General features: G+C 42.8%; 1 protein-coding gene across 3 annotated transcripts in view; it reads left to right on the top strand.

The window, feature by feature from the left end:
- CHST9 (carbohydrate sulfotransferase 9) overlaps positions 1-17,893 on the top strand; it is a 239,816-nt gene that overhangs the window by 201,017 nt on the left and 20,906 nt on the right. For all 3 annotated transcript variants that reach the window (XM_027068686.2, XM_027068687.2, XM_027068685.2), the window contains one exon: positions 11,755-11,792. In XM_027068686.2, the coding sequence (XP_026924487.1) occupies positions 11,755-11,792 (38 nt within the window). The remainder of the gene's footprint in view (positions 1-11,754; positions 11,793-17,893) is intronic.

Genomic DNA, 17,893 nt, shown 5'->3' with positions numbered 1-17,893 from the left:
TTTTATAGATTTCAAATTTCTGCCTTGTTTGCAGTCAAGGGCATTGAATTAACTTTCTGTAATCATTGCTGAATAGCTAATTCTTAAAACATACCCAGACTTCAGAAATGCTCTAACGTGTGTGGAAGAAACCTTGGGTAGCAATTTAAAATGAGTAACTCACGGGGGCGCCTGGGTGGCTCAGTTGGTTGAGCGTCCGACTTCAGCTCAGGTCACGATCTTGCGGTCCGTGAGTTCAAGCCCTGCGTCAGGCTCTGGGCTGATGGCCCAGAGCCTGGAGCCTGCTTCCGATTCTGTGTCTCCCTCTCTCTCTGCCCCTCCCCTGTTGATGCTCTGTCTCTCTCTGTCTCAAAAATAAATAAATGTAAAAAAAAATTTTTTAAATGAGTAACTCATGGATTGCTTTCTGAAAGGGACCCTTCACAGGGTCAGTGTTATTACAGAAGAAATATAATGTATCCAGTTATTTCAGAACAGCATCATGCTAGTTTTTATTTAGCAAATATCCTCTAAAAGACAAAAATCTCTATAAGTAGGGAACGTAAACAAAGCCAAGAAGAAGAAATGTTCTAGTTACATGAGATTGTGACTGGTGATTCAAACCACCAAAATATTATTGACCTTAACTTGGTTAACAGAGAATGACAGAATTACAAGACAGTGAGAGGAAGCAAATTAGCATCTTAAGTTCTTATTTATACTGTTTCGTGTTTTAAAGGTAAGGAACATTGTATATACATATAAATATTTTTTTTTTAAGCTTTGAGGGACAGCACGCGCAAGTGGGGAAGGGGAGAGAGAGAGGCAGAAAAAGAATCCCAAGCAGACTCTGCACTGACGGCACGGAGCCTGACGCGGGGCTCAAACCCACGAACCGTGAGATATGACCTGAGCCAAAACCAGGAGTGGGATGCTTAACCAACGGAGCCACCCAGGTGCCCCTGTGAGGAGAATTATATTGATAGCACTCACTATAGTACTCGAGCGGAATTAATATTTTATTTATCTGCATCATAATACTCTAAAGATTTATGTTCTCTGTTCTTTCAAGAAAAAAAATAATGAGATATTTTAAAAGAAAAAATCATATAAAAATTCATGTACAAAATGGTTTAGGGATTTGTGAGTGTGGGTGCCTTGTTCAAATTATGACTTTCATAGTAACAGCCAAACCTAACCAGAGATACATCTTTTCCAAAGGGAAGAAAAATAACAAGAGAAAATTATTCTGTCACCATTGAGAAACAGAATAATCAATGTTTTCCTGCTAAGTGAAAAAAAAAATGGTGAGCTTTAAAACCCAAAAATCTTTTCTTACAAAAAGCAGGAAGCCAGGAATCAATTTTTATTCAAATGAATATTAAATGATTTCCCCCTAATTAATTTAATGATGTAAGTATCTGATTAAAGAAGAATTTGCTATGGTACAACCCTAGATCTTGTTCAGTTTTGTTATTCCTACCCTTTCCTGGGTAGTAAAAAAGGATTCCCACCACAGAATTGATTCATGACACCCTCTCTATGCTATCCTACTGTTCTCCCCATTGCCAACCCCCTCACTCTTGACCCCCACTCCTGGGCTAGGAGGGGTGACTGGATATACTTAGGAACTATGAAGTGTACAACAAACTAACAAATGGCAAAATTCCCCAAACTGCCAAAAAATATAGAAAAAGTAAGGGAAATGAAATAAACGTATAAAAATCATGAGCCTCTCCTCCCCAGTGGTATTGTACAGGATAATATCACATCGGTTGATACTGGGAAAATGGTGCCACATGGAGCCACGTAAGAGCTGCCTGTTTACACCTGGTCTCTGGTGGCTGAACCACAGACCCACCACATGCCACAGCGTGACCCCAGATCATACAGAGGGACCACCGAAGAAAGAGCAGCCTTCACTCTGTCTCTCCACAGAACTGTAACCTACACTACCCAAACAGACTCTCTGGAGGTATGTTTACATCATGTACAGAGAGCTGGGAGATTGACTAACAATTACAGCACATTAACAATCCTTTCAGCTACTTCTAGCCTTAAGTGAGTAAGTGTTGATGTATGGAAAAGAGGTCATTGAAAAAAAGATCCATAAATACTGTCCGTAGTCTCTAACACTCTAAAAGTTAGCTAAGAATAACCAGCTCGGTTCAGTGTTGTCGTTCAGTGTTGCTCTTTTGGAAAAATCTTGTTTGGCTTAAGCTCTTTTTTGAATTTGAAAGAAAACTTCTTTAAGGGCAGTCACCAGCGGCCAGTGATTTCATCAGTTATAGCTATGTAATGCGACCTCCATAAAAAACCTGGAAGGACAGAGTTCAGAGAAATTCTAGGTTGGTGAACATGTGCAGATTCAGGGAGAGTGATATGCCCAGAGAGCCTGGAAGCTTCTGTGCCCCTTCCCACATACCTTGCCCTATGCATCTTCCATCGGACTCTTCCTGGGTTATATCCTTTTATAATAAGCCAGTAATCCAGTGAGTAAAATATTTCTTAGTTCTGTGAACCTCTCCAGCAAAGTAATCAAACCCGAGGCGGGGGTGTTGGCACTTTGCGTCTATAGCTGGTCAGACAGAAACACAGAAGACTGCCTAGACTAGCAACTGGCATCTGAAGTGGGGGTTGGGAGCAGTTGTTTAGGGCTGAGCCCTTAATCTGTGGGATTTGTCACTCTTTCCAGGTAGATAGTGTCCAGACTGAGTTAAATTTGTGGGATACCCAGGCAGCATCCATGGAGAACTGAGTTAATTGTTTAGTGTGTTAAAGAAAAAACACACGTTGGACTAGTGTCAGAATTCGTAGCCTTTGACTCACATCCAGGACCAGTGGATATAAGCTCTGAAACCAGACTTCTAACTTGCTAGTGCCTGATAGTAAATCCTTATTTTGGCTTAGCTTAGTTTAGCTTAGAGATGGCGTCTCTTCGTGTTCATTGTGAATGATGTAAACTTTGAATTCCATTACCCAAGGAGGCACAAATCATTCAAATATAAAAAAGTTACAGGGGATCCTGGGTGGCTGAGTCGGTTGAGCGTCCGACTTCAGCTCACGTCACAATCCTGCGGTTTGTGTGTTCGAGCCCCGTGTCGGGCTCTGTGCTGACAGCTCAGACCCTGGAGCCTGCTTCCAATTCTGTGTCTCCTTCTCTCCCTGCCCCTCCCCTACTTGTGCTCTGTCTCTCTCTGTCTATCAAAAATAAATAAATGTAAAAAAAATTTTTTTAATATAAATAAGATACAGTGTTTCCCAAAGTTCTGATTTGGTGTTTGTTTCCCTCTCTCTGCTTGTAAAATGAGTCTTGCATCCTGAGCTCTCCCTGTCATCTCTCTACAGAAGATTGCCTGATACTGACCTCTTTCCTGAGCTCACTTTCTTCATCCTCTAGAATGTCTTACTGGTATTTTAAACTTAACCGATGAGGAACTGAGCTGATGATCCCACCTCCACCGTTACTCACCAAATTTACTGCTTTAAACTGGCTCGATGTCCTTATTTCCACCTTTTAATGAAGCACGTCTTCTCCCAAGGAGCTAAACTTAAGATCTTGGCCATCTCTGGAAACTGACTAGTGTACAGAATTGTTGAATCATTATCAGTGTAGACCTGAAACCAGCATAACACTATGTGCTAGTTATACTTGAATAAAAAAATTGAAAATAAAAAAATACACACAAAACAAGAATAGAAAAAAGATCTTGGCCATCTTTAATTCCTTTCTTTCCACTCTCCCACTGCCCCAGAGTCCCCATCTGAATTGTTAAGGCTGCTCCACTCACCCAGTAAGTCACCTTCTACTTCTATTCTTGTCTGTGTCCCCCCTCCTCCAGCTAAAGCACTGTTAGATTAATCTTTAAACAGGTTTGACCAATTTCTGGCTCAAAAACCTTCTTGAGCTCCCTTAGCAAACAAATGTCAAAATTTCTCCCGAAGTATTTAGGGCCCTCCATGATACTGGTTTATCATACAGGTTTTGCCTTGCCTCTTATTACTCACTAATATACATATAGACTCCCCTGAAGTCAAGTGCAACTGTTCGCTACTGTCTGTACATGCCCCATGCACCTCCTAGTTCTGTTTTTGTTCACACTCTTCCTTCTGTGTGAAATACCTTTCCCCCAATCTGCTTCTGCTACTAACCTACCCAGATCAAATGCTATTGTCCCATGAGGCATTCCCAGTTTTCCCCACCAAACATTACCTCTTCTCTTCTTTTTAAAGTTTATTTATTTATTTTGAGAGGGAGAGCACGAGCAGGGGAGGGGCAGAGAGACAGAGAGAGAGAGAGAGAGAGAGAGAGAGAATCCCAAGCAGGCTCTGCACTGCCAGCGCAGAGCCCGATGCAGGGTTTAAACTCACAAAGCGCGAGATCATGACCTGAGCGGAAACCAAGAGTCAGATGCTTAACCGACTGAGCCACCCAGGAGCCCCACCCCTTCTCTTTTTATTTGTGCCACTTCTATGGGAATGTTCGATCTCCCTCATTCTTTCTTGGGCCAAAGAATTTAAGTAACTAGAAACAAACTTAGAAACCATCTGGACTTAAAACATTGTCATTATGCACCAAAGACAACACACAGACCAGAGGAGTGAAGTTATGTGCTAAATACTGTACAGCTGGACCAGAAAGACAAAGCCAAGACCTGAAAAGTCTGAAAGCGAATCCATCCCCATTTCTACGGTATCAAGATTTAAATACCTTCTGATCTGAGTGCTTATACACTTTACTAATAATCCCTTACAGCTCCGTGATTTCATGGTGTTGCCTTTTTGTTTGGTCATCTTGTTTCCCCTACTTTACTTCTGTGTCTCCAGCACACAGACATATTGTCCAGAATGGATGCTCATTAAAATATTGCTATAGGATCAAATGAATGAATTTTGCTAGAGTCAAAGCATCTCCAGGCTTGGGGATAATCTGAAAATCCTTTGGCCTGAAGCCTGTGGCTGTTGAGGGCTCATCCATTCTTGACTTACCCAACATTTTTTGAGTAGTTCAAATTACATCTTTAACTCATAAAATTTGAAAATGTAATTGAGTACCCCAAATATATTTAGAGACAAGGAGAGGAAACCAACATTAATGCATTCATCTCTTAGGCTGAATTAAATTCACTTTGATACTAGATTGTCAACTCAGACTCAAATTATTTAACTGTTATGGAGCCCTCACTCTAGCCATGTCAGACACTTTCTAAAATGAACTAAGAAGTAAGTAATAGCAATCTAATGTTTCGGCCTATACCAGAAAAGGTATCTGGGTACTTTTCTGCCTCTCATACAGGTGTGCGTGTATACACGTATGTGTGCCCACATTGACACAGCCCACACATACACACGCAATCCACTTGCGCCACAAGTGGATCCACAAGTGGATCTTTGAAAAATGGATTACTGCAGCTCCAGAGGGAAATTCTCTGATGGTGGTGCAGAATTAAGTCATTCATTATTATGACAATTAAATTGTTATCACCATTGTCATTGTTATTGAAAGCCCTGATTGGGTGCCGCCTGCCTTTTTCTGAAGTAGAATTATAAACAATGAGTACCGATTTTTCAAGTGTCAAGAGATCAAGGTAGTAGCTGTAATACGACTACCTGACGATCCGTCTTTCCAGATAGTTCTCAGTGGGGGGTAAAAAAAAGCAGTTAATAGCACTCTTTGGGACAAAGTGGAGAGATAACATGTCTACGCTATATATAGGTACATGGTCTTAGTAGGCATTTGTCACAGAAGCAGACTGACTTCAACCAACAGATTACATCAAACTCATTTTCTAGACAAAGAAACTGAGGCTTGACAGGGAAGGAAGTATCGGCCCAGGGAGAGGGGATCATGAGCTCCTGTAATTCACTTAGCCCCTAGGTTCCTGCACCCCTCATCCTTTTTCCTCTCAGTGTTTCAGGGCATTGTTCCTTCAGTTTGCACTAAGTTGGTTGGAGGTAGCCACCATAGGTTTGATTGATACAGCAATTTGCATCTCAAGGCATCGCTCGATAAATACAGTGCAATGAAAGGCCACTCTCTCACAAACCAATTTCCCCCTCTGGGCTGACTTTAGAAGCTCATTGATGTCACTTCCTTCCTCAGTCAGCAAGTGAATTTTCTTTAATTCTCAAGACCAGCTGTCCATGCTGTCAACAGAAAGTTATTAAAATTCCTTTAAAGTGAATAAAAATAGCCTAAAAGCAAATGTAGTTGGAAACAGGAAAGAATCAGTATGCAAAGTCCACAAACCTCTGAGCAAAATAATGTTGATCCAACCAGAGATTTCAAACATTGTATATTCAAGATGCTAGAAAAAATAATTAAAAGATGCTAAACCACATACTTCTTAATCTTTTATTAGCAAAGGCTTAGGCAGTTACAATTTATCCCCTAAATTCCATTCCTCTTTTTCAGATATGATTTGAATAAAATTGGGAATGACTTAGGTTTTCCTTAAGTGGGATTCCCTCCTTTTTTCTTGCCTTGGCCGGAGAACATTTACATCTCCACCAGCCTAAGACTATCCGTAAGCAAGAGAAAAAAAATTATCATTAGCCGCAATCATAATCACCAGGGCCACAAAATAATTATATATTTTAATTCATTAGAGTTTTAATAGCTCAAGGGAGAAGATGATTTTTCTTACATTTAAATAACTGTAACTCACAGAAATGTCTGGCTTCTGAGCCCCTGTGATCCTCAGCCGACTAAACGACCTCAGTAACTAGAAGCCTGCCCTGTTATCTGAATCAGCCCTTGCCTTGCCCCTCAGTCTCCCAGCATAGCACCTGCCTTGTTGTCTGAACTGGACACAGCCTGGCCACTTCTCCCACCAACAGTCCCCTGCCTCTTCCTCATTCGGACAGATGACACAAATCCTGGACTCAGTCTGACCCTTTGCCAAGGAGACTTGTGCCGAGCCTGTCTTGTCATCCCACGACACAGCCCAGGTTTGTGCCTTGGGTTCCTACATGTAGCTGTAGCTGGGGCTTTCACAGATGTATTACTCTTAAACTTCTGGAAGTCAGACGCTCCAAAATGGTTTCACTAGACCAGAAGAAAAGTACGGCAAGACTGCACACCTTCAGGCGGCTCGAGGGGAGAATCTACTTCCTTCCCTTTGCCCAGTCTGGAGGCTGCCCACATTCCTGGCTCGTGGCCCGTTTCCTCACTGCACCACTCCAGCCCCTGCCTCCCCTTCCCTCTCCCTTTGATTCTCCGTCCTCTCTCTTAGAACGACCCTTGTGATTATATTGGGTGCATCCCAGTAATCCCGGATAATCTTCCCATCTCAAGACCCTGAACTTAATCATATCTGCAAAGACCCTTTGCCATGGAAGGTACCATATTCACAGGTTTCAGAGATTAGGATGTGGACATTTGGGGGGGGGGGCGTTATTCTGTTTACCATAATTGCCATGTCAGTTTTCATAACATACAGATATCTTCACTTTAATCATGGGGACAAGCCCAGAGGGCTCCTTTTATAACTTCTCTTTACATTCTGTTCCTTTTCCCACTGTATGTTTGGTAATACCATTATCCACCAGCTCCCCTAGCTGAAAACCTAGGGATGCTCTTGCTCCCTGCTCCCATACTTCCCACATCCAGTCAGTCTCCAGAATCCACCTCAGAAAGGCCACCAACTCCAGGCATCCCTCCATCTCTGTTCTCCCTCCCGGGCTGAGACCCTCATCACTCCTGCCTGCACACTGGGCATGCCTGTTGCTCTCTCTGCCACCTGTCTGCCCCTCACCGTCACCCCATCCTCCACACCACCACCAAAACCATCTTTCTCAAGCACAGCTTTGGTCTCCTCACCCCCTGCTGAAAAGCGTCTGCTGGCGTCCCACGGCCTGAACACCCCTTCTCAGCCTCACGTCGTGCCAACAACATCCCATGGCTGTTCTCTGACCCTCCTCCCAGGCTCTATACTTCCCACCTGCTGTGCTATATGCTTTCAGTCCATTAGCTACTCAGAGCACCTCGAGAGTCACCCAGATACACCATCTTCTTGCCTCTGAGACTGTTCTTCCTGTCACGGTCCTGGGAATGCCCTTCGAATGCCCTTCACTTATCCTTTGCCTGCAAAATTTATTTTAGTCCTCACAAATCTGGAAACGGGTAGGTGTTATGAACTCTTTGTTACAGATGGCCAAACAGGCAGGGCATCAGTTAATGGGCCCCAAATCAAACATCTAGTAAATGGGAGGGCTCTAATTATATAGGAAGTTGTTGTCTCTCCATTTGCTGGAGTCCAGTGGGCTGCTATATTATTACACGAAGATGATCTGATTGTTTGGGCTCTCATTCTTCTCTCAAATTCCTTCAGATTTCCCTTCGTTCCTAAGGAAACAAAACTAAGATTTTGTAGTGCGGCTGCCATCCCCAGGATCCCCGCCAGCCTATTCTGCAGTCAGCAGCCAAGAGTTGAGTGGTCTTTGAAAAATGCAGATTTGACCCCGCAATTCCAATGTCCCTACCTGGCCCAAATTTCCTTAATGGCTGACTTCCCACTGCTCTTGTAATGCTCATAAATCTCCCCGAGGCATCTACATCACTAGCTGCCCAGCATCATCTGACATCACACACCCCGACCCTTATTTCTCTACTCTGGCCTTATTGGCTTCCTTTCCAGGCCTTGGACCCCCTAAACTCCCCCTTGTCACATGGGTTTGCACGTGCTGTTCCTTCTGCATGGATGTTCTCCTCCCTCTTCTTGGCAATACTGATGATCTGATTCAAAAGGCCAAGCTTTTCTCACAAACCATGTTGCCTCTTCTCTAAACATTCAGCATATAATCCAACAAAGAATCTATTAACACATATCAGCCATATCTTATTGGGCAATGCCATTAAAAAGTGAAGGAAATTGGTTCTTATTATCTAAGGACTCCAAGATTGGCCCCTGGCATTTTGTGACAGTGACATGATTAAATAGTCCACTCTTAACGCCATCATTCCATTTTGGATGTTCCTTATACTGTATCTCATGTACCACCTTGCAAGATACAGAGCACTTAGTAAACTTTTCAAATATACTTATTTTTGGTTAATTAATTGATTGGTAAATATCGATTATTCATTACATGTCTTTAAAAAAAAAGTCTGGCATGTTTTCTTAAACAACTAAACATGCAGCTACCATAAAATCCAGCAACTGCACTCCTGGGCATTTACCCCAGAGGAGTAAGGACTTGCACTAACCAAAAAACCTGTACACAAATGTTGATAGAAGTTTTATTCATAATAGCTAGAAACTACCGAGATGTCCTTCAATGCGTGAATGGTTAAACACACTTTGATGTTCCTCCACTGGTGAACGGATAAAGAAGATGTGGTACACACACACACACACACACACTGGAATCCTACTTGGCCATCAAAAAGAATGAAGTCTTACCATGTGCAACAACATGGATAGAGCTAGAGTGTATTATGCTAAGTGAAACAAGTCAGGCAGAGAAAGACAATTCTCATGATTTCACTCATAATGTGGAATTTAAGAAACACAACAGGTGAACATAGGGGTAGGGAAGGGAAAAAAAGATAAAAACAGAGAGGGAGGCAAACCATAAGAGACTCTTAAATACAGAGAGCAAACTGGGGGTTGTAGGAGGGGAGATGAGTAGGGGGATGGGCTAAGTGGGTGATGGGCATTAAGGAGGGCACTTGTTGGGATGAGCACAGCGTGTTATATGTAAGTGATGAATCACTGGGTTCTACTCCCGAAACCAAGATTACACTGTATGTTAACTAATTTGAATTTTTAAAAAAATAAATTTTAAATAAATAAATGCATACATCCATAACATATGTTTGTACATCCATACTATGGAATACTACTCCTCAGTGAAAAGGAATGAATGTACAGGAATACACACAGCAACATGGATCTCTGGAGAACCCTGCTGAGAGAGAAAAACCTATCTGAAAGGTTATAAAATGTATGATTCCATTTATATAATATTCTTGAAATGGCAAAACGATAGAAATGGAGAACAGATTAGTGAGTGCCTGGGGCTAAGAGGGAGGAGGTGGGAGGAAATAGGTGTGGCTATAAAAGGACACCTTGAAATATCTCTGTGGTGTCTGAAATGCTCTATCCTGGGGCGCCTGGGTGGCTCGGTTGGTTAAGCGTCCGACTTCGGCTCAGGTCATGATCTCACGGTCCGTGAGTTCGAGCCCCGCGTCGGGCTCTGTGCTGACAGCTCAGAGCCTGGAGCCTGTTTCACATTCTGTGTCTCCCTCTCTCTCTGCCCGTCCCCTGTTCATGCTCTGTCTCTCTCTGTCTCAAAAATAAATAAACGTTAAAAAAAAAAAATGAAATGCTCTATCCTGACTGCCTCAATGCCAGCATCTTGGTTGTGATACTGTGCTATCTATCGCTCTTCCAGATGTCACCACTGGGGGAAACTGGGTAAAGGGACACAGGATCTGTCTGCCTTATTTCCTGCAAATGCAAGTGACTGAACAATTATCTTAATTAAAATTTTAAAAGAATCTGTTTAATAAAGTATGTATCCTACCAAGAGGTTAACCACAAGCCCAGAATACCACAGTGCCATAAAATTTCTTCTCTTTATTTCTTTTTTAAGTTTTCTTCACATTTATTCATCTTTGAGAGACAGAAAGAGACAGAGTGTGAGTGGGGGAGGGGCAGAGAGAGAGGGAGACACAGAAGCTGAAGCACGCTCCAGGCTCTGAGCTGTCAGCACAGAGCCCCACGCAGGACTCGAACTCATGAATCGCGAGATCATGACCTAAGCCAAAGTCAGATGCTTAACTGACTGAGCCACCCAGGTGCCTCTCTTCTCTCTTTCTTGATGGTTGTTTGTTATTTATTATTACTAAGGATTTTTCTTCCCTTTTATTTAAGACATATACAACACTGATCACGTTCAGGTTGTTTTCAACATGGAGGTTTATTATTTTATTTATTTTAATTTTTTAAGTTTATTTCTTTATTTTGAGAGAGAGAGCATGAGCTGGGGAGGGGCAGAGAGAGGGGGATAGAGGATCCAAAGCAGGCTCTGCACTGACAGCAGCGAGGGTAATGCAGGGCTTGAACCCACGAACCCTAAGATTATGACCTGAGCCAAAGTCAGACACTTACCTGACTGAGCCAGCCAAGCACCCTGGAGGTTTATTATTTTAACGTCTTTATTCTTTACACTCCCTGTTGCCTTTCATACATTACTCTGTGTTTTGTTTTCTTGTCCTGACCAAGATACTTTTATAAACTGTGGGTTTTCACTTTATTCTCTGCAGTACTGTAACAACAAAGTATAATAATGTCTTTATTATCTTCACAGGTGAGGGAAAAGTTTTTAAAAGTAGCACCTCTGCCACCTGCCACATTAGATGTCCTTGTCTAGTCTTCAGGGTTCCTTGAGCTCAGTGTTAGTATTATACTTGAACAGGTTGTCATTGTTTGAAAACCTTGGACTGGCTGTTGTTCAAATTTTTATTCGGTCCTTTTCATCTCTTCACTTCTCCGCCAAAGTTTAATACATTCTTCTGGTATCACCCTTACCGGATTTCCACTCTGTTTTCTATTACCTTTGCCTCATGTGGTTTATGTAGGATTTGGCTTTTTTTTTCTTTCATTCCAATTATGGGAGTGATTGTAAAAGTCCATATTGTAAGACAAATGTTTGCTCAGAGAGCCCATGACTGCTTTGGAATTTTGAGTGAGAATAGAGCAGGATCAGTACTGCATTTAATTCCTTTTCACACTTTAATGTGCCATTTATTTTTGCTTTCTCTTTCAGTGACTAGAGAACAAATCCGGGGACATATCACCAACCAGGTATTTCCTCACTTCTCATAAATTATAATAGAGAATTATGTTTTGGATGTTAATAATCAAGCATTTGTAAATATGGGGGAAAAAAGCTTTGCTAATTATTGGGTATGAGCAATACACATGCTCTTGGTTCTGAAAACAAACAAATTGGTCATACATGGATGACCATGTACTTTCTTTGTCCCCCATCTCATTCCTTCCCTCTGCACATCCACCAAAGGAAACAGTAGAGAAATGAGACTCTGCGAATTCTGATTCGTAAGCTTCCCTCTGAACATAACATGACCTCTGCGTTGATAATATCATGGCTGCAAATAGATACTTTTATCTACTTTTCCCTTAGCTAAAGTGACTCTCCTGTGTGATTTTCCCAAGTTTTAATTTGCCCCGCTGAAAGTCACTCTCTCCCAAACAGTTAAGAACAGAACCCCTAGCAGTAGAAACATGCAAGTTGCTTTCCATTATGGTCTTTGATTTCTAAGCTCAATTAGCCAATGTCTTCCTGGGTGCGTCCCTGTTTTCTTATCCAATCTTGTTACTTTTCATTTACTAGTAAATGAAATCACTCCTCTAACTGTTTTAGGGAGTTGAATAAAGCCACCCCTGAAAGCAAGGGAGGCCTTCCCAAACCCTATCTTGACCCACCCAACCTCCTCTTTAAACAGGCCAAGAGGGCTGTCAATCTCTGAAGGCTTCCTGTTCCACCAGACTCCAGGAAAGCAGACAGCAGTTTGCTCAGGCTCCACTCACAAACCCAAATCTCCATGTCTTTTGTTTTGTTTGGTTTTCGTAGTTCTTCTCTGGCATAAATTATGACTCACCCTTGCCAAGGAGAAGAGTGGTAAGTCTACTTTTATACCAGTCAAGGGTACATTTTCCAAAGGCTTCTAGTGCCCTCCCAAATAAGTTCCAATTCTAGTCCCCATTGTCATTCCACCCAAATTAAGTTCTAGCTTTACCTAATCTGTGCCAGATGCCCAGTAGCTCATCAAGCTCTAAAAATAGTTAACTCATTCAGTTAATGTACTATTGTGCAAGTTCAGCCGGCAAAATTTAATGCTGAGCAGGTACCATTTTGCTTTTCATGTAATTGGAAATGTTGATTCACAGTAACAGCCATCTTAATACTTGAAAATGCTGTCATTGTGCAATGGCAAGACCAGTTAGCTATTTCAAATAGTTTATTTGCTTTTCGAGCTTCATTTCTTTATCATTGTATTTTCAATTATTTGTATGTGCTCAAGTGGTTTGGTAAGGCTGACAGCAGTTAACTGGTAAGGTTTATTGCTACCATTTTTATTTATTTAAGTCACACAGGGAATACTTTTTCTTATAAAGAGACCTGTTTATTTTATTAAGTTAACAAGTTAGAGCAATTGATCAAGAAATATATTAAGGCCCCCTTTTATGGGCAGATTTACATTTCCTACATTTTCCTTCATTTTACATGTGGCTAAACTGATAGAATATGTAGACACCAAAATAGAACACCAAATACTTACTTGTAATCTGAAACACTGATTAGTTGCCAGATGAAATCACAATGATTTCCAGGCCCAATAAGAGTGAAATTCTTTGGACTGACCATAATAAGGAAGAGTCTTAAGTATATTCGTTATACAGTCATTCTTAAAACAGATAGTTGTATTGTTCAATCAGTGTCTGCCAGCTGGTATTTCTAATTTTACCATAGAATTTCTATTCTTTCTTCTCCCAAGTACAGAAAAGCTTTCCACTCTCAAGAACGCACTGGCAAAACAACTCAAAGAGACATCTCACACCTCTGATTTATCTAATTTTGGCAAAGAACCAAGAAATGAAGTCACACCCCTTCTTTAATCCCTCTGCTACTCCCAGAACCTGGCTTTTAAAAAACAAGTTTGAAAACTCATTTTGGATAATCAATACAGTGTTCTTCATCAGAAAAGAATGTGAAATGGAGCCCTGTTGAGCATTAATCTTTGCCCCTAAAGCCTTCCCACTAGGCACTATAGATTGTGTAATTAAATTGAAATTGAAAATCAAGTCCTTTTTTTTCCCCCCCATTAAGCAAGCTCTGAGTTGCACACCAATGTGAGAAATCAGGGCTGGAGTGGATGGAGAGCTCCAGCCTACTGGCCAATCGCCAGCGTGCGTTTTTAGCCCACAGCTATTTTACCACACCTGAGCTCTGAGAACAAACAACTATTTGAGTTCTCTGGAGGGAACGCTGGATTCTTTCCTGTGTAATTCACTGGGGAAATTAGTATGCTTTTTTAAAGTAACTTGTTAACGCAGCTTGTTTACGAGAAGAGGACAAAAATGAGCAGTGATCCGTTTGGCAGCTCCTGTCCCAGAATGGGATGAAAGCATGACCCATTTTTTCAGCTGTCTTTTTGGCAGTTCAGTGCTGCAACAATTTCCTCTCTGAAAAATGCTCCTTCTAGAGATGAAAATCTCCTGTAGGTTTTCTGAATAATTTTTACTATGGGAGATTAAAGATAATGCTTTAAAATGCTACCTCAAATACCTTCAAAAGCCAGTTTGGAATATGGCCGGTACCGAATGGGAATACTGTACGTGAAACCTTTTAACTGAACTTGGAAACTGCCTTCTTATATGGTAGGCAGTAAATTAATACCTTGTGTGTATGCCTTTTTGCATAGGAGATCATTGAAGCCCATTGGGAATTAATACACAGCTAGGTGACAAAGAGGGGCTCCGTTTCTTGTGGAGAGGACGTGCATGTTGGAGAGAGCATGCACACTCGAGTGCTGGCTGGGACAAAGGCTCACCTTCGCTGAGTGCCTGGTTCAGAGAGAACCACCACCCATAGGTGTGCCGTCAAAGCTGTGCGTTAGCTCCTAGGGCTGTTGTAACAAACTACCACAAACTGGGTGCTTTCAAACAACGGAAATGTATTGTTTCACAGTTCTGGAGGCTAGGAGTCCAAAAGCCAGTGATCAGCAGGGCCACATTCCACGAGAAACCTATAGGAGAGGATCCCTCCTTGCCTCCTTCCGGCTGCTGGTGGCAGCCAGTGGTCCTTGGCAATGCTCGGCTAGTAGCTCCATCACTCTCTGCCCCTTTGTCATGTGGCTTCCTTCCTGCGTGTGTCTTCTTTTCTTCTAAGGACACCAGCTGTATGGGGTTGAGGCCCACCCTAATGACCTCATCTTAACTTGATCACATCTACAAATGCCCTCTTTTTAAATAAGGTCACACTGACAGGCACCAGGAGTCAGGACGTCCACGTACCTGTCTGGGGGGACACGGGTCAGCCACAAAAAGCTGGGGACCTCAGATTGATCCTCAACCCCATCTTTCCCTGTGACCACTGAGCACTTCTGATGTGATCTCCCATCGCCCCTCCATCCAGCTCCTCCAATGCCCAGCCCACAGCCCCTGCTTCGGCCAGACCCTCATGGAGGCGCTTGTTCGGCGAGGCTCTCTTGCTCCCGTCCACATTTTCCATTCGTCCTCCATTCTGCTCCTCTTTGCTTCCTAAAATCCCAACCATCCGCATCCCTTCTCTGCTGCAAAACAAAAATCAAACAGAAAGACTTTCCCCACGTTTAGCGGTGATTACAACCCCTGCCTGTGCATTATACTCACCCTTGGAACTTTGTTAGCACAAACCCTGAGGCTGCACTCCTACGCCAGCCCAAGAAGCACGGGCTCCCTGTTGGGTTCAGACACAGCACAACCCTTAGACCAGACCAAAAGGGGTCATGTGCTTTAGAAGACACCAAACATCGCAAACACAGAAATACAGAGACTTTTCTTTCCTTCTCAGCGTCATATTTTAAAGTTTGACGATCAATGGAGCACACACACAATATGGGAGCCCGACAGGGGAGCACGACAGAGCGGCTGAATTGGGCCGGGTCATCAGATGCGGTGGGATTGGGCTGGGGGATTAAAAAGCACCCTGTGCCCTTTGAAACCAGAGAAGGAGGGGCTGCGGTAGCCTCAAAGTAGCCACCCCACATCCTCTTGGGGCGGGGGTGGGGAGGATGTGGAGGCAGACAGTGCTCCTGAGTTAAGTGTACTTCTGCCCTTCCCTCTGCTTAGGACACAGGTGGAGTCGGGGGTACGGTTTCGGGTGGTACTTAGAACTGCCTGGCAATCCCAAGGCCAGAGAAGTGAGGCGTGAGGTACGTGACCCATTCCCACAATCCCTTCCACACCCCACCAAGGAATCTGAAGAGCCTGAGTCATCTGCCTCCTTCATGGCAGCGGGTCCAGTCTCCCGCCTGAGTACCACTTCTGCCCTGACTTCCTCCTGAAGGTCCACGAGCCACTCAGGCCTCTGGTGGCAGGTTGGCTCTCAGGGAGAAGAGAGGGCTCCTATTACCGCCAGGCCCAGAACAGTCCCTCTGGAGAGGCTGCAGACCCTGGGTGGAAACAAGGGCCATGTATTGAGTCCTGCTTACCTTGAAACTTCTAAATATTTAGGCACACAGTATGTGGGCCTCCATGCCTACCCTTGCTCTGGGCAACACAAATGTTGGGAATGATTCTGCTCGGATATCTGCGGCTTTACAACTCAGTATGTGATTCTCATAAAAAGCCAAGATTGAACCCTGTGGTCTACGGGATAAAACCCCAACCTTTGAGTATGAAATCCAAGACCCTGTGACCCCACAGTCCTTTGGACAGCACGCTCCCCACCTCCCTAGATTTATTTCCCATTCTGCTCCTTTATGCAAAAATGTTGTGTGCTATATAAAACTGTTCTACCAGCATACTAACCCCTCTTCCTGCACATGCAAAATTTACTCATATTCCAAGACATAACTCAAATGCCTTCCACCAAGCTTTCCTTCATCACGTAGTGAAGAATAATCTCTCCCTCGTCTATGGTCCCATATTATTTTCCAGCTCCTTTGCTACAGATCCTTGCGTTTCCTACTCTATTTGTCCCTATCATGTTTGGTTCATTTCAGTATCCACTGCTAGACCTTGCACATCATAAGCACCCAACCAATTGTTGGTCAATTTAAACCTTCCAAGTCAGTAAATTGTTACCCTGGTAGTCAGAGGGACTGCTAAATGCGGGCGGTCCACTCCCCATACACTGGACTGCTCTAAACTGTTGTGTCATTGATTTTTACAAGGCAGGACCCAAGTGTTGTCCTTTGACCTCCCCAGCAAGGAATCTCAGCCAAAAACAGAAGGGACAAGCTAAGAATGCACATGGTCTCTACGAATAATGGTCACACTGTCAGAGGAATGACAGAATTGAAGGGCAGGGAGACCTACACCTCTATTTTATCTTTATGTCCACATTCCATAACAGCCTGTAGAATGTTAAATGACTTGCTTGGGTCAAGACATGAGCACCTGACTTTTTTCTCGAATGGAAGAATGGCAGCGCCATTCACTGTCACCTTTTCAGTGTAGCATGAACTTTATAACTTCTAATTTTAAAGTGGGATTACATTACCTCGCACTATTCTTATCAAAATGGCCATGCACTCAAGGAGACAACTTTGACCTAAAGACAGTTTCTCACTGCAAGTTCAGCACTTATGGAACTAGTGAAGATCCCATCCCAATTCCCTTTTAGGAGTACCTTCCAGAACCGGAAGTTGTGCTTTGTAAAAGCTATCCAATTCATGAGTCTTTCTAAAGAATGCTTGAAAGCAGGACTGAAATGCTCCAAAAGTGGTAGCATGAATAGTGGCTAACAAAGAAGGATTTCTAAAAGATGGTTTTTATCAAAGGTCAGATGGCTTCCTATCTAGAAAATACTCAGGTATAAATGTCACAAAGCTGGGGCTCGCCTCTTTAATTGGAAACCAAGAAACTCAAAATATTGTGTAAGGGTTTCTGAGGAAATAGACAAGACAATGGTCTGTGGAAATCTACCGTAAAGACAAAGGGAGAATGAGAAAATGGCCCTCGGGTACTTTAAAAGCCTGAACACTAAGAAGAAAATAATGATTGAGATCAAGAAAATGGCTTATTAGCAACACTGCACAATTTATTAGCAATCAAATATGCAGATAGTTCTCCGCTCACTCAAAATGCCTCTGAATAATTGTGACCAATAATTGTGCTACTCGCTTAGTGTTCCGTGTGTCTTATTTGTCACAGCAAACCTATGAGGATACATATTT

This window comes from Acinonyx jubatus, chromosome D3, assembly GCF_027475565.1.
Source record: "Acinonyx jubatus isolate Ajub_Pintada_27869175 chromosome D3, VMU_Ajub_asm_v1.0, whole genome shotgun sequence".
Taxonomy (NCBI): Eukaryota; Metazoa; Chordata; class Mammalia; order Carnivora; family Felidae; genus Acinonyx; species Acinonyx jubatus.
This window is presented reverse-complemented; position numbering and strand designations above follow the sequence as displayed.